Here is a 20,455-nt window from a genome sequence, read left to right on the forward strand (position 1 = left end):
AAGCATGGTTCACTGGTGATGATGGGCTCAGAGTGGCTTTATGCAGATAAAGTCCTTCAACCTGTTTCCCCTTACAGTCAAAAAAAATCTGTATTTAACTGACATTGGGCTGCACCCCAACATCAAGTCATTCAATTATTTTTGAACACACCTGTGACCGCAATTAGATTTTGTGAAGTCGACAGTGACATCACAGTTGTTTGGAAAGCATTTCATGGTAATTTGTGAATAACGAAATGCACTGCTGAAACTAGGAGTATAAATGGCAGTAAAAATATGCTTAATTGATGTTTGGATTATTAGGTGGACCCTTGGATAATTTGTTCCCCTGTAAAAGTAAGATGTTCCTGGCCCCCAAAACCTTTGAGAATCCTTTAATTATGTCATCCACTCATGCCTTCTATAAAGATTTGTATTTGGACAGTTGGATGAGCAAACAAAGGCATTTGAAGGTGTCAGGAACTGGATGTAGATCATTTAGTAAATTGGTTGAGAGAATCTAGCGGCAGTTTTATGGCACTGTATAATCACTGTTGAATGCTGCTTTCTGTCGCTGTCTTATTACTTTAACATGCTCATCTGTCTCTCTCTTTGTTAGGGCAAGTTCCTAACAAGATCACCAGCTGGCTGATAGAATGCGGGTACAGTATTTATTCAGCCTCTGATTATATGACCATACCAATGTTTTTCCAATGTCCTTTAACCTACACGTCAGCTTAAGCCATTTGCTGCTAATTAAATTTCTTGACCACTGACGGAACAGTTAAATTCATGAACAATTCATGGTCTTTTGTATTATGACTGATTGGCTAACTGGTTTTCTTACTTCCTGGTTTATTGATGTTTTCTGAGAGTCTAAAGCTGTGTGTGTATTTAGGCGCAGTGTTATCAGCTACTGACGTAGAACCAACATGCAGCCAACGCCTAGACATACAACATACAGAACAAACACACACAAAAAAGCTGACCACACCTAGAGATAGGGCACATAGATCTGGGATAGTCCCAGCTCTATGTGGGAGAAAGGAAGAAAAAAGAAAGGAAGGAGCTGACAGAAGACGGAAAAGTCGAGAGAAAAAGAAAGCAGAGTAAACAGAGGAGGTGTTCCTTTTGCTGAGTCAACACTGTTATCATACTTAAACACGCATACACAAACACACATGTACGCATACATGATTGCACACACACACACACACACATTTTCCACCTTCAGGCTCTGATGTGTCCTCTGCAACATCACTGTGGTAACATGACCAGCAGAATCAGAATCACTTGTAACTATAGCAACAGCCACTGATCCAGGGACAGTGGCCAACATGGCTGCCAGTGGAAAGTGGGAGGATTAGTGAACATTACAGCTGCATAAAGTTACACAACCATTCATCTGAATGTGTGCAAGTTAAACGGTGGCATGAAGTTTGTCCCATTGATAAGAGCTGCAGGTTGTGTAACAGCTGAGTGTTTCCATGGAGTGAGTACAGGCTGCAGCTCAGACTTGCTCGCTCACTGATACTGCTCACTGACACTGCTCACTGAATGAGCCTGACCAGCTAATTAATGTAGGGTGCCTTGTCTGGTCAGTAGAGCTTTTGTAGATCAGTAGTCAACCAAAAACAGAATTTAGATTGCTTTACATCTCGGTATATCAGCAAACACAAATAGCTTTGCCTCGGATAGTTAACTAGCTTATAGCCTTATTAGGTAGTTAGCCTGGGTTAGTGTACTTGGGGAAAGTGGTTTTGCCTGAATTGCTTGGCCTTATCATAATAGCTACTTGGCATGTTTTTCAGCCTAAACCCAACAGCACTAGAATAGGTGACATTAACCCTAAAGGCAAATTGCCTGGGTTACTTAGCCTGACTGACAGTTAACCTGGGTTGCTTGGACTATTACAGCCTGACTGGCACTTTTGCTGCTTTCAAATGAACCCTGTTAGCTCATGTTTACAACATTAGAAGTTGTTTAGGCCTGCATGCGTAAGTATGTTTGGTGTTCTAGTGTGAAAACACAGCTGCTAGGCAACGGCAACATGGATACCAAAAGACTCAGCATTCAATGTGGCTAACAATTCAGCAAGCTAGCATCATCCATTTTAAAATAATACATGATATGCTAGTGCTAAGGGTAATGCTAATGAATATTGGCAGTGTGATTGAAAGTGATTTGTCTGGGCTTGGCACAATCCCAGGCAAACTGGGATTTCTGGTCATTGTAGTTTTGCAACATTTGTGTATGCTCCTAAGAGCTGTCCTGACCTCACTGATAGTGTGGTCTGTTAGAGCTTTGTGTTTTAAATTGTCAGTTTATGGTTTGGGTTGATGTGTAACTCTGTATCCAATGTCCAGGACTCCCATTGGAGCCTCTCTAGATGATCAGAGTGCTTCTCCCAACAGAGGTAATCAACATTTTCTCTGTGTTTATTACATTGTGAAGACCACAGACTGTTTAGGTTTATGACTGCATACTTGCAAACAGTCGTCATAGCTTTTGTCTTATTAGAATTGTTTAAGAAATCCTTCTTAATTGATACTACTTTGGATATGTTAGTGAAAGTATTTCACAACTGTTTTGTGTGTGCACTGTGTATGTGTGAGAACAGGAGTGCTGAGGAACGGCTGCAGCTTTGAAGATGACCTTTCGCTGGGAGCTGAAGGTTAGTGCAAAGAAAAAAATTACAATACAAACAAGATTAGAGATTTCTGCTCATTGTTAACAGTTTCCCCTAATAGTCAGATAATTCTATATTTTAACCGATGACTTCAGCAACATTTTGACATTTTGCTGACGTCTGGTCAGTCAGATGAGAAGGCTGACTTTGGTAGGGCTGCACCCTAACATCAAATCATTCAACTAATCATTAACTTCAAACCGTGCTGTAATGGAAATAGTGAAGTGGGATTGAAAAAAAAAGAAGACTTTAAAAGAAAAATTGTTTTTGTATATCTCAGCAGTTCTGCTAACTTGTCAGTCAGACTAAGGATAATGACTGACCTTTTCATTGAATTTGCTGAAGATAATTCAGGATTTGTAGAACTACCACTGGACTAATCTTGGAGTAAAATTGGTCAAATGCTGTGGCATATGACTACAACTCATTCATAATTACATTAGGTTCAATCCATTAATTGATGGTGTGGCTGATTTCCATTGTCATGCTAAAATTGTATTGCACCTAACATGGACTGGGTAACGTGACACATGCACACCATTTACATAAAAAAAGATATTCTGAGACCCTGAATGAAAGCTATTAACAGAAGCTGTTTCATGTCTCAACTCTTAAGGTACATTCAACTGTGTATAATTGGACAGAGGACAGTTAAAAGTTTTAGTATGATATTGAAAAGATCTGTTGATTAATGTTGATTAATGTTGATTTAATGTATCATTAAATAGTTAAATATTTAGTACTGTGCAAAGGTTTTAGACATTGGAAATAAATGTGTAATAATAGATACCATATCATCTGCTGCAGCACTTCTTGTTCTTGTCCTTGAAGTGCTTGATGACTGATGTGTGTGGTTGTTGTAACGCAGCAGGCTGAATTTGGGAATAATTTGATGCATGTCTGATTACTGTGTGCTGGATAAGAATGTAGACATGGAACTTGCCTTAATATTATTAACTGTATCAAAGAACAAGCAGGAAATGCATGCCTGAAACAAACTTTTTTTCAGTCAGCTTGCATGTATTGGCTCTGACCACATCACTCCCCACATGGAAAGGCCAAGCTCAGCAAAGCAGAGAGTGGGGAGTGACAATAGAATCCACACCATGTAGGGGGGAATCACGGACTGAGGCAGGGCTTTTGAAAACAGCAGCAAGTTTAAGCCAAAGTGAGCAGAGGGTGCATTGTATATATCTTTGGATAATATGCTATGTTTCTTTGGTCGCTTTTCCCCTTTGTTTATGGGATTTTCAGAGATAAACAAATTAAACCACAGACAAAATAGATTTTTCGGAACAGACAAAACACACTGATATAATCAGTATACAGTAAAAGACAAAAACAGAATAAGTTCGTGAAATACAATAACAAATACAGCTAGAGATGAATACAAATCAGAAATAATATCAGGACATCTGTTCTAAAACATTTGAAATATCCCAGTAATGCAATATTTCTGATCAAAAATCCATTTGAAACAATATTGGAGACAGGTTGAATTAAGGACAAAAATGAAGTAAATATAAAAAAAACTTGCAGCAACCAAAAGGAAAGTAGAAATTTAAATGTCAAATGGGAAATACAGTATGTTTGTAGGGGGGTTGGTTGGTTGTTATTCTTTATGTAAGATCACAATACTTAAGATCGCACCTGAACAGTTTAAATAATTCCTCTTAAACAAAAAAAATATGTAAGTCAGGATTGACGCACCCTTTTTTCACCAAGTGCTTCCAAACTCAGCCAGTTTGAAGGTACATTAACCCCAAAGGCTTTTTGTGATGTCTGACAATCATAACAGTGTCAGTAGTATCAACAAAACAGTGTGTGATACCCTGTTCCATCTTCATTCCTCAGTCCTGCCTCTTTATGGAGGATAAGTAAACAGTGGCAGAGGTGTGGAAATACAACGCATGCATGATTGACAGTCCTCACAGTGTGTTTGCGTGTCTTTTCATCATTCCTCTGATATGCTGTGAATACCTCAGTAATGGCTCTGATGGCATGAGGGAGCATTTGTTATTGAGTGCACAATAGACTGTAATGACTTTATGTTACTGAACACTGACACATTTCAGGTGTCAGCCGAAGACTGAATAGATACTAATGAGTTGAAGCTTAAGGGGTCAGAGTTTCTGTAGATCTGATCAGAAACTGTTGGAATGTTGTTGAAGTGCCAACATAGTTGCAGTTGTCTAATATGATGAAAACTTACATGAAAACGTACCCATAGATTTTTCTTCTTTTAATATAAGTCTGAAGAATATGGGTAAATTGGTTCTCAAAAATTAAAGAAAAAAAGAACTGATCTTCAAGGTTTGGTTGTCAGGTAGATCAAAGTTCAGTATGAGCAGGAGAAAGGCCTTCTGTTATATAAGTACATAGTTTCATAGCAGACGATGAAGGATACTATTTTATCAAATGCATATCCACTACTCAAGTCTGTCTATTGCTGAAACCGTGTTTTATGCTGTGGCAACATTTAAAGCTATAATAGTAAATAAATAAATAGAGTTTCACAATCAAGCAATATGTATGTGACTTTATCATCATAGTGGGATCAGTTCAATAAAAGTAGTATAACATAATGTAATGTGAAGTTACTTTTATAATAAAGAAAAAAAATTGAGTAAAATAAGTGTAAAGGGAATTTCATAAATGAAGCTAAACCTGTATTGCATATCAAAATTAAGTCTTTACTCGGTGCCACCAGGACCAAACCCTACATCTTGGTTTAAGTTTCTACAGATTCCTATTGCATATAATGTACATTTTGTTTGAACAAGCTAGGTGATTGTTGATGACATCAGCATGAAAATCTAATGTTAGAGCTGGGTTAAGTGTTTGTTAAAACCCCCTCAATAACCTCTTGAGTTGAGTCTCACTGTCTACTTCCTCTGTCAGCATAAATTGCAACTCCTTTTGTTGTCCTTACTGTTGAGGCCTAAATCACATTGAGAGATGTCATGTTTGAACAGTTCTGGTGGACTGTAATGATGCTGAACGTTATCAGGACAGGATGGGAGTGGATTAAAGAGCTAAGGTGGGGATAATATGGAAGTGAATTAGTAAATTAAAATGGTATGGGTGAATGGAATAGAAGTAAATAACTGAATTAGTGTAAAGAGGCAAGTCATCATCTTGTTTGGCTTCTGTAATCCAGCTGTCCATCATAGAAGAAAACACAGTGGATTCAAAGAAGGAAGAAGAAATTAAGTGAAAAGAGAGACATGCACTCAGACACACAATGGCAGGTGAACAGGTCCCAACAGGTTCCCCTTAACTGTTAGCGCAATCAGCTGTCACACCTGCAGCTGGTGCTGACGTGCACTTCTCTGACAGAATGAAGTTTAATTATATAGTTTGAATGACAGAATAGTTACCATAAAAATTTGTAATCATTGGTCATCATCATTGTCATTTCTAACACTACACTGAGTAAAATTAACAGTTGTCTGCTACAAGTGAGTTGCTGCTTTTGGTTTGAAATCAAAGATACATTGTATAAAAAAAAACAAAAACACAGATTTTTGTGATAAATGTCATTTTGAGTTAACGAAGAGGCTGGAAATTGCACTAATTAAAATCAATTCATGAGAGATGTAATCATATCTCTGTTTTTAATGACACATACATATTGTTGCTTTTTTTCTGCAGCCAACCATCTTCAGTCCAGTAACAAGAAAGCTGATTCCTGGTAAGTTCCCTGTCAGTGTTTTATCTACATTATTGCAGTCATGTCTGGATTCTTGAAGAGTTGAAATGATACATTCATTAACTGATTAGTTGATTGACAGAAAATGTATGGCAGCACGATTGATAACATTATTGTAATTTTATGTGAAAATCTAGTAAAATTTGAATTGAAGATGCCACTTCTACTTTTTTTATTGGTGGTAAAATGTGGGAGGGAGGTGCCGTCATAGCCTCAACTTTCTAACAAAATGACAAGTAAAACAAATAGTGAAATTATCAAGATTTAAAGAGTTTAACTTATGTCCCCTTGAGAGTCATTAAATAAAGTATAAGCTGACTGATAACTCAAATTCTCCTCTCCTTAAATTGTGTGTCCGTCTGCGTGTTTGTTTGCGTGTGTAGTTTTGGCTTTGCTGCGGAACAGAAGAGGAGTCAGTATAAGGAAAGAGGAAGAAGTATGAACTCGACAGGATCTGGGAAGAGCAGCACCGTGTCCAGGTCAGTCTTCAGTCAAGATCCATGGAGGATTGTGTTGGATGTTATACAGTAATGTCAATTACACAGGGCTGGAGACACAAGCTGTTATAAACTTCAAACCAGTAAAATGGAGGAACAGGGAACTTGTTTGTGCCAAAATAAAGCAAGAGGAGGAAAATCTATAACATTTGTGTCAGGATACTTGTAGCAGTAGCCAATTTGTTTTTGCTTTTATGTATTTTTTAAAAAAGTTTTTTGCTATTGATGGAGATTAACATTTCACTACTAGTTTTAAATTATATGCAAAAAAGTTCTCAAAGAAATATCGTTGCTTTTAATCTACAGCTTTTCTGCAGTCTTTTAAAAAAAATCACTGAATTGAGTTCATTCTGAAACACTAGAGTGAACATGGATTGTATTTGTTGTCTTAATGTAGCCAATTCTGACCTGTACTGCACTAACCCAACATGTCATACTGCTGCTGTTTCATTTCATGTAGCATGGTTTTCATTGTGAAAAAGCCATAGCTAATGCAGTTTGTCACAAGGAGGGTGGCCCTGGCAGCATTCAATTATGAAAATGATGAAGGTGGTTAGGTTTGCATAGTGAGTGAAGTACTGGAAAGAGGATCCACAGTGATGTTAAAAGCTACAGTAAGCTGACCTTTCTTTTACTTAAAAGGGAACCTCTCAAAGACTGACATTATAAAATGTTGCCTGATGTTTTTTAAACTCTCTTTCGTCAAACATGGGGTAGACTAAAGTCACAGGTACTATGGCTTATCTCAAATCCCCTTTGACTGGTTTGAATCATGCAACAGCTCATAGTGTCACTTTTCTGTTAGAAATAATGGAAACAAACCTTCCCTAAAGTTCTCAATGGAGCAGGTTTTGGTAAATAAATAGCCTGAATAATTATATTCAAAATTAACATTAGTAGACAAGTGTTTGGATGATTGCTGGTTAACTGGTGGTCTGTTGGGGATATTAGGGTTTTAGGATTCTCATTACTGGTTGGTGGTGGGTGGAAGGTGTGGCTGATGGTGTCAGGGTTTGGGTGGTGTTCCAATAATTGAAGGTGAATGGTCAATATTGTGTGTAATTGTTCAAAGGGGCTGTGGTGCATCATTGGTAACCCGTTTTGGGATGAATGTGACAACATTTCGAGAGACTCCTGGGCTGTGTTTAGTGTAGTTTGGCAGCAGATGTTTCTGCTGCAGTTTTCTGGATGAAAGAGTACAGAATGAAAACCATCAGATTCATGTTGGAAAGCCAACAGAGCGCTGACGGAGAGAAACACAGAGTTCCAAAGTCACTTAAGCCAAACTAACGGATATGTTGTCCACAATTCTTTAAACCATATATTAAGTTGCCCATATGGACATTGAACTATTACTACTATATACTACTATTTCTCGATTGCCCTCTCATCCCACTGACAATTTAATGACCTTTTCCTAATGTAATTTTACTTTAAATCATGGGGGACTAAATGCAAAGCCCTCATTTTGCCTAAACGTGTGTTTTGTAAATGTAGCTGTATCTAATGCCCCTCCAACTCAATAGGGAATTATTGTCCCTATTAATTCCATCTTAATACTAAGATGAACTTTAATGTTATTTGTGAAGATATTTACTTGTTTTCTAAGACACACGTAAGCTTCAGAAAAACATTTACATTTGGAAAGAAGAGGAAAAATTGCTGTGATAAACTGTTCATGCCGGGTTATGACAATTGTTTTAATAGCAAATTACAAATGTGCACATCCTCCTGACATTCATCTAAACCGTTACTGTCAAATGAAAATGAATAGCTTCAAAGACTTTTAGCTGTTTTGTCTGCTCACCTTTAATGTCAAACTGTAATAACATGAAATTACATGTTTGTTATTTTGGCAGCGCTGAATACAAACCCAGGTTCACTATCATCATGCAGTCCTTCCAGGAATCTCTGATCTACTAACAAATGAAAATCAGTCCCTGCAGTTTATGTGAGAAGTTGCAATGTTTGTACATTTTTCAGCAGAAAAGTGGTTAAGCTCAAAGAATGGTTTGCCACTGAAACAAGACACTGAGGCTGTGAAATTGAAGTAGTTGACACTGCGACAAAGGAATTAGGAGTTAGGAATTTGTATTATGGAGCCCTTGGTAGCATTATGGCATGCAAGCACTAAGGTTACCCTATTCAATTCAAGAGAAACATTCTGGAGATCCAGTGAAATCTTTTTTTTAACAAATAACTAACAAAGCTCAACCAGATAGCTGGAAAATAGTTGATTGTGGAGGTTCATGCAATTGTTGTTAAAATACTCACATTTTTGTATCACTGTTATCTTTCCTGAACTCCTTACATCAGAAGAGCACAGACACATGCACATGTTTATTAACTTTATAGATGACCCAAGGCAATATCTCATCATGTGCATTATTGCATTTATTGTCTGTCTCTCTTGTAGACTCTTGTTTTGTAAGGTTTTCAGGCAGTTTTGACTGTGGTGCAGCACTGGAAACGAGCTGTTTACTGAACTGGTGCAGTAGCTCAACAAGAGCCAATAGACAAGTCCACTCTCTCTGGACGTCCTTGTGATTGGCCACAGTCTCATGTCACTCTCTGATATGCCTCCTTTCATGGCACAAATAAAGTTATTAAGCTATATATAGAGTCTAGAGGAGGTGCAGAAGTGTCATTCACCCTCAGATCACTTATTATAGAATGACTACTCAATAATGCCAAAAGAATCCTGCATACTGTACATTTAAGTTAAAAAAACAACAACAACACAACGATGGTTGTCGTTTTTATGCCAAGATGATCTCCTGGAGGGACTGATCGTTTCCTGTTTGTCAAGTTTCTACTGGTGTCTAACTATTGGGTTTTTTGAGGAGCTGGGCAGGGGCAGAACATTGTTGCCATCTCCAGGAAAGCAGAACAATTTCTCTTACTAACCCGCCTCACTAACTATAAATAATACACTAACCATCTTATGAACACACTAACCGCCTAACGGGGAGCTGTGTGTGAGAAGTACTAACTGGCTGTCTGTGTTTTCGTAGAGTTTCAGAGGTGATGGAGCACACAGAGGAGCACCCAGAGGAAGTCCTACTTACCCTGTGGTTAGACTGTCTAAACTAACCAGCAGACTAACTCTCCAGCTAAATGACTAACCAGCTGAATGACTTTCTGACTGAGTGCCTGACCCGTCTGTCTATGTGTGTGTCTACAGTGTGTCAGAGCTGTTGGACCTTTACGAGGAGGATCCTGAAGAAATTTTATTAAATCTTGGCTTTGGTCGAGAAGAACCCGACCTCGCCTCGAAGGTTCCTTCCAGGTTCTTGAACGGCTTCTCCTCCGCACGAGGCATTGACATCAAGGTACTAACAACAGCAGTGTGAAAACACTGCCGGCAAACTTTAAACTAAAATAAATGTGAAACTTTAACTAAATAAAATCAAATTCTTAGTATTATTATATAAAGTATTTTAGGCACAGTACAATTTTCTCAATGAGAAAAAGCTGCAAAGGGTTACCCCCTTCACTGTCATATTACAAGAGTGTTAGCATACTAAGATTAAAAAAAAAAGCAGCAAACAAAGTACAGCTGAGGCTGATGTGAAATGCTGTTAGTTTTACAGGTATTTGTCATAGATCAAAGTGCAGTAATGAAAGTTTTAGACTCACTGCCGAAAACGTACACATTATCTGCATGAATTTTTGGTAGTTCAGAATTAACTTTACTGGTCAGTACCACATGAAGCTGCCTGTTGTTTTTCTAATGGCATCATTTCCCATGGATCACCTGCAGGTTTACCTGGGAGCCCAGATGCAGCGCATGGAGCTGGAGAACCCCAACTACGCTTTGACGAGTATGTACCTGTACAATATTTACAGTGCCCCTGCATCTGATTTAGTATTTGTCACTGTGCCACTGTCTTCATCCTTAACTGAAACTATTTTAGCTAATCACATCTTTACCAAAGGCATAGGATTAGCCATGCTGTTGATGAGAGGCTCAGAGGTTCATGTCCTAACTCAAAGGAAGTGAAGTTCAAAGAGTGTGTTTGTGTGTGTCCTGTTCTCAGTGTAATGTAGTGTTTTGTGGGGTCCTTCAACCCTTTTAGCTGTTCTGCCAATTGCCTGGACAACACCGCCAGCAAGGACAAAGATCTTTTTGTCCTAGACACACACACACACACGCATACGCACACACTTGCACGCATGCACACACACACGCACGCATGCACGCACACACACACACACACACACACACACACACACACACACACACAGACACACAGAGAGAGAGACCTGCTGGGCTAACATTCTGGCCCATTTTCATTTTCAAACTCGGGTTTGCATGAATGTATTGGATCGCTAATTGAACACACACAGGCTCACACACACACACACACACATGGCTGAATATCTTCTTCTTGACAGTTTAACTGCCTTGGTGCTGTAAAGAACGGCTTAACCAAAGATCCTCTGTGTGTGAGAAGATGAATCACTCCATAGTTGAATGTATCTCAGACCCTCAGACATCTCAGATGATTGCCATGATAGCAGTTTGGCTCATCACTGCTCCCGGTTTGTGAAACAACAATTGATGATTTGCTCGGCACAAGTGGTCTTAATTCCTTTACTTTAATGTGGACTTGGTGTTGAGTAGAATTTCCTTCTTTCATGTGTGGTTTTGTTCTTGAACTTCTGGTTGCTTTTGCTCTCTTTTGTAAATACATTTCCAAAATCTTGGCCCTAAGGTTTTCACACAACCTCCAACACATTTTTCACACGTTCATATTTTTGGAGTTGCAGGCGAGTTGTGGCTTAGAAAGATTGTGGTTTGATCCTCGTCTCTATAGTTCACATGTAGATGTGTCCTTGTGCAAGCTGCTGAACCCCATATTGCGATGCCTGGTGCCAGTGGTGTGTAAATATATGGATGGAGTATTATATGAATGTGTGTATGAATGGGTGAATGTTGTCTTTAAGATCAAGATAAGTGTTGATTGACAATACCGGTTCCACCACTGATAGAAAAAAAGACTCCACCAGCGCTCAACTGGATTAATAGCTTACTTTACTTACTTAGTAGCAGATTGTTGTCGCTATGGTGACACATTTCTTAAGCTTTTAGATCAGTTCAACTTTATGTAACCTGCAATCTTTCATGTTAACGTGTTGACACTCTTTTTAATAAACAATTTAACAAATAATACACATTTAAATTGGAGTGTCTTGGTATCATTGGTATCTTGATATCAGTGAAACTATTCGGAGTCTCCACTGTATAATTGTTATAATGTTAATCCCTTTAAACACCCCAAATCACATAATAAACATCAAATAAAACACATTGTGGCCAGTTACCTTGACTGGTGCAAAAGTGATCCCAGCTCTGTCTTGTAATTTACAATGTAAATAAAATTCACTCTTGTATTACTTTTGTCCACACCCAGAAACTTATTGAGGAAGCCAAGCTGTTTTTTTTGTAAATGTGCAGTGAGCATTTGTCAGATGGTTATGAATGAACTGCTATCATTTACTTCATGCTGTGGCTGCATTCCCAGTGTATGTGTATGTATAATTATGAACTATATTATGTACTAAAACTGTAGGGTTAGTGCAGCAGATGTTAACATAAGCATCACAATCTCATCTCTGGTGCAGATCAGAGGAATTTCACACAACTTCCTTGTTACTGAAAGCCACGCAGACAGCCAATAGTCTGGCTGCAGATTCACTTTTCTTTGTTTTTTAAAAATGTTGTGCAAAAAGTAATGAGATCCAGGATTCTTTTCAGTTTATCAGTCAAAGACCACCAGGTTATTAAACTGTATGATTGATTTCTAAGAGAAACAACCTGATGCAGTGCATCATGAACCCTGACAGTAGCTATGACTGTTCATACATACGCAGATATTGTTTGTAAATGCTTAGTCACAAAGTTAACTTTCTTGTTATCTGCAGATAACAACTAAATGAGTCACAAGGGGTGTGTAGGCCTGAATACTAAGTCAGGAGTCAGGAGAAGAGAGGAGTGCCAGAGAAAAAGAAACTCTTGATGACCAAAAAACGTCTAGTGTGCTTATCAAAACGAAGAGTTTTTTCCTTGTTCAAATGCTCTTAGTTGCATCACAGACCAGCTAACATCCATTACGTAAACACAGCTCCTCTGTGGAAGCGACATTGGCAGGGAGCAGTGCAGCAGCACATACAGTACCTCTGAGTTTGTTGTGCTGCTTCTGTGGTGTGTGTTGTGCTGCTCTGAAAGGTGTCCGTTGAAATTGGGAACAAAATAATGAAAAGGGAAGAATGGTCCTGGATTCTAGTGTGGTCAAATTTGGAGCAGTTTAAAGTCCAATGTGTATAATGTAGGAGAGATCTGTCAACAGAATCAGGATATCTATTATATCTATCTATATTTGCTACCTTTATATTATACCAAAGTGGTTGCTCTTACATTAAATCTGCCATGTTGTATCTCCATGTTTCTTAGCAAAGACTAACACACTGGTCCTTTTAGAGGCACTTTTGATGGAGCTGACATCTGAGTTATTTTAATAAAGTAAGGAGTGAAATAACCTTATTATGAATGCTGCAGAGTAACCCTTAAATGGTGGACAGCTTTTCGAATAATTTACTCAACACTGGTCTTAAATAATAATCCTCTTAATTCATGAGCTGTCAGTGACACCAGAGAACATTGTTATAAAGCTAACAAGCATTCAGCTATGTCAGATAGGTGTTTGTGTTGCTAAAAAGATTCAGACGTGCCAAGAAGAGCAACATTTTAATTTGTTGATTAGACACTTTTGGTGTTGCTTATTCGGTGGATCTTTGGAGGCCGCGTGGGGTCAGCAGATCACTCAGTCTGCACTTAAAATGTTCGCTATGTGTATTTATGTGGTGGCATCCACAACAATTCAGACATAAATCGACCACTCATTATGAGTAAAGTCTTACAGGTAAAATACGAGAAAAAGAGCATCTCACATTAAAATGCAGTGCCCTCCTATAGTTTTAGAACAGTGAGGCCAATTCCTTTATTTTTGCCATGGACTGAAAACATTTGGGTTTTACATCGAAAGATGAATATGAGACAAAATATGAACATTTAAGCTTTTACTTTTAGCTTTTACATTTTAGCTTTTACTACCAGATATTTACATCTGGATCTGATGATTGGGGATTTTTGCTGATTGATCAGGGGAATCCCTTGTAATTGTGTGCTTACATGCTTTCTTGCCTTCATGCTATACTGTTACTAAATGATTTGCATGCATGAGCATGTAGAGATGTCCTTTGCAGGCACATTATAATGAGCGTTTTTAAACTGTCATCAGCAGATTAATTTGATTGTCGTTAAGTTTTTGTAATGGTGCTATCTCCTCCTTTTTCACTCCAGCTGTATAGCCCACACCTGAGTCTGAGTGACAGCTTTCACACAAGCCAAAATAATCAGTAGTAGTTTGAAAACACCCTTGATTGAGCCAATTTTCATCCAGAGTGTTTATTTGTTCTTAAGATAAAAATGCTGACTGTAGTATTTGAATATATAATTTGTCAGTTAACCTAATACAAAGTGCTGTAAATAAGAAAAAAACAAAATCAATCCATATCTTGTAGAACTAACATTTCTTTTAAAATGACACAATTTTTTATTTACACTTGCACACGGTGGGTTAATCCAAACTTTGAGGAGATTTTGTGCATTTAGTGTCCTTCGGCGTCTTTTCTCTCAAAAAAATCTCAGACTGGCTTCATGATGTTGACATCAGGGCTCTGTAGGGGCCACAGCAGGTTTCAAGACACTTTGTTCCTCTTGTCTCAGAGGATATTTTGGAGTCTGGCCGTATGTTAGCGGTCATCATCATTGTGCTGCAATATTACCTTGGGACCAATCAGATGCCTCCCTGAAGACAGTGTGATAGATAAGAATCTAAAGTGCTGGATAGCTTTCAAAGAGCCAGATGAAATATGATAAGGAAAATGGTGCATATTTTGGGACAGTCTTTCCTTTGAAAGCTGTCAATGATGCACATGATTAAAGATGATGGAAGTGTGTGGAAGAAGTTTAAACCAGAGTTATTTTCTCACTTTTAAACACATGGTCAAACTTCTGGCATTAATACAGTGTGTGTGTGTGTGTGTTTGTTTACAGTGTGTATTTGTCTGAAGCATACTGATACCTTTAGAGCAATATGTAATCTAATAATAGTATTGAGTCATAAGCAGTGTTTTAAATCTATGCTTTAGAACTCATTGAAACGCTTCGTCAACTTGTATTAGAACTGGACCTGTTTATTGAAACTGAACTGCTCCTTTAACAGTCTCTGGTCTGTCTGTGGTTCCTGGAAGCTTTTTTCTTTCCAGAACATTCTCATACTGTCCCATCGTTTCCCTGGATCCCAGGCACATGTGGGTGTGCGTTAGTGTGTGTGTGTGCGCGAGTGTGTCTCTGTGTGTGTTGTTGTTGTTGTTTGTTATGTAAGCGCTGTTCTCACCACCAGAACAAATCTCTTGGGACGAAGAGTAGTAAAAAGAGGGAGTACGTGTCGTTTTCTCTTATTCCTCTCTTCCTGTTTGAGGATCCTTAGAATGAGTGTTGGTGCACAGTCAGCAGTCGACAGGAAACACACTCACACGCACTGTATTCTAATCGTCACACATGGCTGCTCTAATAAGAGGTTCGTGTTCTGTAGTCGTATGCAGATGTGACTGAAACAGCTGTACAGCTGTTTGACTCTGTGGTTTATAGTGTTGACACAATAATTAGTTTAATATGTGGTAACTTTTTTGCAGGATCTCAAGATCTTGTAGGTGGTTTTAAAAGTGCAGTTTTTTTTGTCCATTTTATGGCAGTAGAATAAGCTGAAACTAATAATTGTGTATAACTGTTGTGGTCGACATGCAAGCAAAGAAAAGAAAAACATCTGTCTAAAGTCAGCTCAGGTCAGGTTTTAATCATGAATGTGCCTTGGAGATGTTCTGAATCTTGGTAACTTTGTGGTTAAAATGCATAGTAGGCACATGCAAACATATGTAGTTGACTTTCACTTCAGGAACATTGTTGTGTGTGTAATTCCTTATGTTTAAACTGCAGAATGAATTACCTACTTGCAAGTATAAATGATCTGTAAGAGTAAGTGCAGCTGTTTACCTCCATTTCAGCCCTTCATATATGTTTTCCCAAAGAGCAGTGATCTAAAATTAATGGCACCAGTGACATTTTTTTAACCAGCAGATTTGGAGTTGGAGGTATGAGGTCACAGATCAGCCAGTAAACGAGAGCAGCCTGTTCTCTATTTGATTGCTGTATAATATTAGAGCAAGTTATGAGACGTTTACAGAGCGACGGACAGAAGACAGAAGTCTGTGTTTCATAACAGACTGACATGTATTTAGACAGCGAGCGATGAAGGGGAGAAGGGGAGGAAGGAAGGAAAGTATGCAAGTCATCATCCTGTTGAAGATGAGACTGACGGCCTGACTTGCATAACCATAGAAGAAGAAGAAAGGCGGGCTCCAATGACTGTGATCAGACGCAATACAAGTCAATTGTATTGCGTCAAGTTATACAAGTTATTTCTCTCACCCTCATAGCACATGAAGTTAATGAAGCAAAAACTTTTTTTTAAAACAAATATACGAGTCAGTAAGTGTCAGACATTTATCTGATCTGTTTCTGACAAGTGTATTAAATATAATTTGCTTAATTCTAGTAAATTGATGTATAGGTAGGAGAGTAGTAAATGTATTATGTTTATCCCAATTTATTTCAAACCTACAACTACATATCACCATAAAGACATTTTTTTCTGTTAAAGCTGTGAGAATTTTGACCCACCTGTTTTTATTTTCAATTTGTATATATATGCTGGGCAAGCCAATAGGAGGTCAAATTATTGCAAATCATTCTAAATGGCATCTATTTTTGCCTGGTTATCGTGTGGTTTGGAGAAGTTGATTTACCTGCTGCTTATGCACCCCTCTCCTAATATTTATGTTACAGTAAGTGGGTTGGAACGCACATTAATTAGCTGAAGATGAGACTGAATGATGAAATTGTAAAATGTATGTTTTTTTGGGGAGTGCTTAACAAACAAGCTGAGTGACTCCAGGAAACATCTACTGGCTCATAGAAGAAAGGGAGCTGGCTGTGCAGCTGGATGTTGACATGTTCAGACTTTCAACTAATCTGCGTCTTGATCTACTCGGTGCCAGTCTTTAAGTATCTAGGACATCCTTTGTTCTCCTTTTTAAGGTCACCAACTGTAAACACACCAAGATTCATTTACTTGTATCAGGACGGAGGTTTCGCTTCACTTAAGTGAGCACAAACTGATGTACGAGTAGTTGTTATTGTTTTTTGGACGCTGTTGGTTTCTGCCTTCTACTTGCTGCTTTCTTTAAATGTTGTTTTATGATTCTGGTGTTTGTGTTTATTCAAGTCAAAGTTATTCATGTAAAGACCTACTATATTATAGTTCATCTCCTCATATCCTAAAAAGGATGCAAATCAAGAAAGAAGAAAGTGTTGATTATAGATTTGTCACTGTTAATGTAACTTGGTTTTGTGTCCTCCACTACATAGTGCTGGTCTGATCCCAAGCGCTCTTGTCATGTCAGATCAGAGAGGTCAAATCTGTTAGATATATGTTAAACTCATTGCAGCTGTGAAGAAGTGGGTTCTCGGGTTGTAAAAAGCTGGCAAAATATGAAGCTTCATTCATACCTGGACAAAGCTTTGCTATTATAGTGTTTGTGAATTTAACATTTACCGGTTTGGTACTACTGTCTTCATGTTTATAATAATTTGTTCATACACAACTCAATGCCAGCTTAGTGTAACTTGAAAGAAACATGCTTTCAACTCAACTTGATTTTGTCACTAAATGTGGCCACTTAGTCAGTCATTATCATTATTTTATTCAGGAAATAGCACATTTTACACTAACATGCATTGTTGATGTTTTTGGAAACTAGCCAGAGAACACATGAATAACTCAGCTACATCTATGGTTTTCATTATACAAGTAAATATTTTTGTTCATTCCATATGCGAAGCTTCTCTTTGACTGTTCATTTTGTTTTCAACTCCCTCAGGTCGATTCCGTCAGATCGAGGTCTTAACCACAGTAGCTAACGAGTTCTTCCAGCTCTACAGTCAGGTCTCTGGTCAACCTGTTGAACGTATCAGCTCCAGGGACCAAGGTAACCAACTCCTGTAAACTCTTACACTGTGGAATTATTATTGTTCAGCTTTGTGGCTTTTATTCCATATTTCCCACAATGTAAACTTAAGTTAAATGTCATATTTAGTGATCTTCATCCTTATAGTTGTCGGTTTTATAGTGATGAAAACTCTTTTGAATTTGCGCTTGCAGGTTAGAATGTCTAATTTGAAAACGTAATTTTGTATCCTACTTATTAATCAACAAAATAAATTACTATAAATTAGTCTGAATGAATTATTATTATTATTATTATTATTATTATTATTGTATTCTGATCTGTTCTTTTTGGATCTATCCTAGTAGATGGAGGAGAAGAAAAACCTGATGAGCCATCGCCTGTTCTGAAGAGAGGAAGCTCAGCTCGGAATGTCGCCAAATTCCTCAAGAAAACCATCACCAAACACAACCTGCTTGCGGCTGCATCACCCGAAGCTCAAGCACCTAGCAAGCAAACACGGCTGAATGGACACACACCCTCTGATCACATGCTCACCAATGGTCACACAAATGTGGGTCCAGAACAGGACTCCCCCGCTACCAATCCTGACCACCAGGTGGAGACAGCCAGCCAGAAACATAACCGCAAGAAAGACAGCTGTTCCTTGGCAACTGTTACAGAAGAAACCAATGGGGATGGAGAAACGGATTGCCTGATGGACAACAGGTACAGAGTTTGACAGAGTTTGACTTTTTCTTGTTGTTTTGGTTAAATTATGCTGTATTTTAAATATTAAAAGAACTGTTGTGGGTAGTGGCTAGAAATGTTGCCTTGCTGCAAAAAGACACTCTATGTCTATGTATGTTGGCCCCTGTGATGGGCACACCTGTCCGGTGTGTACCTCGCCTTTCACCCTATGTCAGCTGAGATTAGCTCCACCAGCCACCGCAATCCTCATGTGGAGGATAAAGCAGTAGACAATGAATGCATGAAAACAGTAGTATGTAACTTTGAGGTACAATGTCTGTCACATTCAAACTATTGTCAAATGAGTTCACACAATGCTGATTAAGCCTGTCATCTCCACACAACTCTGTCAGTGTTTTTCAGCACAGAGAGGGTTTAGATCTTATGTTGCCTGGAAGTGAGTCATTTTATGTCAAGGTTGGATTATGACAGGAAACACAAAGAAGCATCTTCAAAAAAGTTCAGAAATCAGTTCTATTCTTCAAAATAACCCTGTCATTTAACAGTTTGATGGGATAAATGCTTATTTCTCCTGCCTGCCCCTGTGCTGTATAGACAAATTCTCCCTCAGAATTCAGAATGTCATGCACAGTATTGCATGACAAAGCCCATTGCATGATGCAGCATACTAATTATCATGTTCATGAAGACCATACAGAGGCAGAATATTATCAACAATAACAAAGATCAAAAACATTGCAATCATGCACTGCAGGTTTAAACAACACGCTGTGTGTTTTTGGTGGATGTGACATTAAGTACCTCCAACCTCAGCCAGTGATTTGGACCACTGCCTGTCTGTATTGTTGCTGTTACTAACATCTGACCTCCTATCAGTCCTCAACAGAGCCACGCTCGACCAGCAACCAATGGAGAGTGTCAACCAGAGTCAGCTGATCTTCAGTCCACCAATCAGAGAACAGAAGTGGGACCTCGGGTGGTCAAAGTGGAAAAGAGTCTGACATCAACGCCAGTGAAAGCTCCTCAGACTCTGACCCCACCTCAGCTGGCCCAACTTCGTAATGAAAATGCAGAGTCCTTCGATATGGAGGAGGTACCGTGTTGTCTGGTGCTCTGCCACCCAGTGTGTCTGAATAAATCCACTCTGCTGGCTACAGACTGTCCATAAAAGTTTTTCTTTAGGCCCTGAGCAGCTCTTTTGTTTCTGTGTTGTGTTGTTCAGATACAGAGTAACGATGATGAGGGTCTGCCATCCAGAAATTCCAGAGCCACAGGTGAGATTACTTTCATCAGACCTAGTTTCAGAAGTACTTAATAATAACAATCACAACAATAATAATAAAAATAATTAACTGGACACTCAAAGCTTAACGTAAGTGTAAGAGTGAATGGTTGTTTGTCTGTGTACGTTGACCCTGTGATGGACTGGTGACCTGTCCAGGGTGTACCCTGCCTTTTGCTCTATGTCAGCTGGGATTGGGACATAAACTGGGACATCATATAATTCACACACTTGCTTTTGTCTTTCATCTGTATTTTGTATCTAGTAAGTATGATTCTTTATGTTTTTGAGTACAAATCTTTCTACCCAGAGTTTATGCTGTATATAAGTGATTCCCGAAGTGTGGGCTATAAACTCCTGTTGTTGCAAGAGGTCATAAACATATAATAACAATACAAATAACCATATAATTAGTTTGCTATTTAACATGTAATGCCTTCAAAAAATTTAAT

The 20,455-nt window shown here is 38.5% G+C and overlaps 1 protein-coding gene across 4 annotated transcripts in view; it reads left to right on the forward strand.

Annotated features, from left to right (window-relative positions):
- itprid2 (ITPR interacting domain containing 2) overlaps positions 1 to 20,455 on the forward strand; it is a 38,427-nt gene that overhangs the window by 9,048 nt on the left and 8,924 nt on the right. The window contains exons 4-15 of one of the 4 annotated variants that reach the window (XM_058617143.1): positions 599 to 641; positions 2,346 to 2,395; positions 2,600 to 2,653; positions 6,323 to 6,362; positions 6,764 to 6,859; positions 9,892 to 9,951; positions 10,062 to 10,209; positions 10,641 to 10,701; positions 17,945 to 18,052; positions 18,376 to 18,739; positions 19,598 to 19,814; positions 19,944 to 19,995. In XM_058617143.1, coding sequence (XP_058473126.1) covers positions 599 to 641; positions 2,346 to 2,395; positions 2,600 to 2,653; positions 6,323 to 6,362; positions 6,764 to 6,859; positions 9,892 to 9,951; positions 10,062 to 10,209; positions 10,641 to 10,701; positions 17,945 to 18,052; positions 18,376 to 18,739; positions 19,598 to 19,814; positions 19,944 to 19,995 — 1,293 coding nt within the window. The remainder of the gene's footprint in view (positions 1 to 598; positions 642 to 2,345; positions 2,396 to 2,599; positions 2,654 to 6,322; positions 6,363 to 6,763; positions 6,860 to 9,891; positions 9,952 to 10,061; positions 10,210 to 10,640; positions 10,702 to 17,944; positions 18,053 to 18,375; positions 18,740 to 19,597; positions 19,815 to 19,943; positions 19,996 to 20,455) is intronic. The other 3 variants (XM_058617153.1, XM_058617161.1, XM_058617171.1) reach the window with 3 other exon arrangements.

Source organism: Solea solea, chromosome 2, assembly GCF_958295425.1.
Source record: "Solea solea chromosome 2, fSolSol10.1, whole genome shotgun sequence".
Taxonomy (NCBI): domain Eukaryota; kingdom Metazoa; phylum Chordata; class Actinopteri; order Pleuronectiformes; family Soleidae; genus Solea; species Solea solea.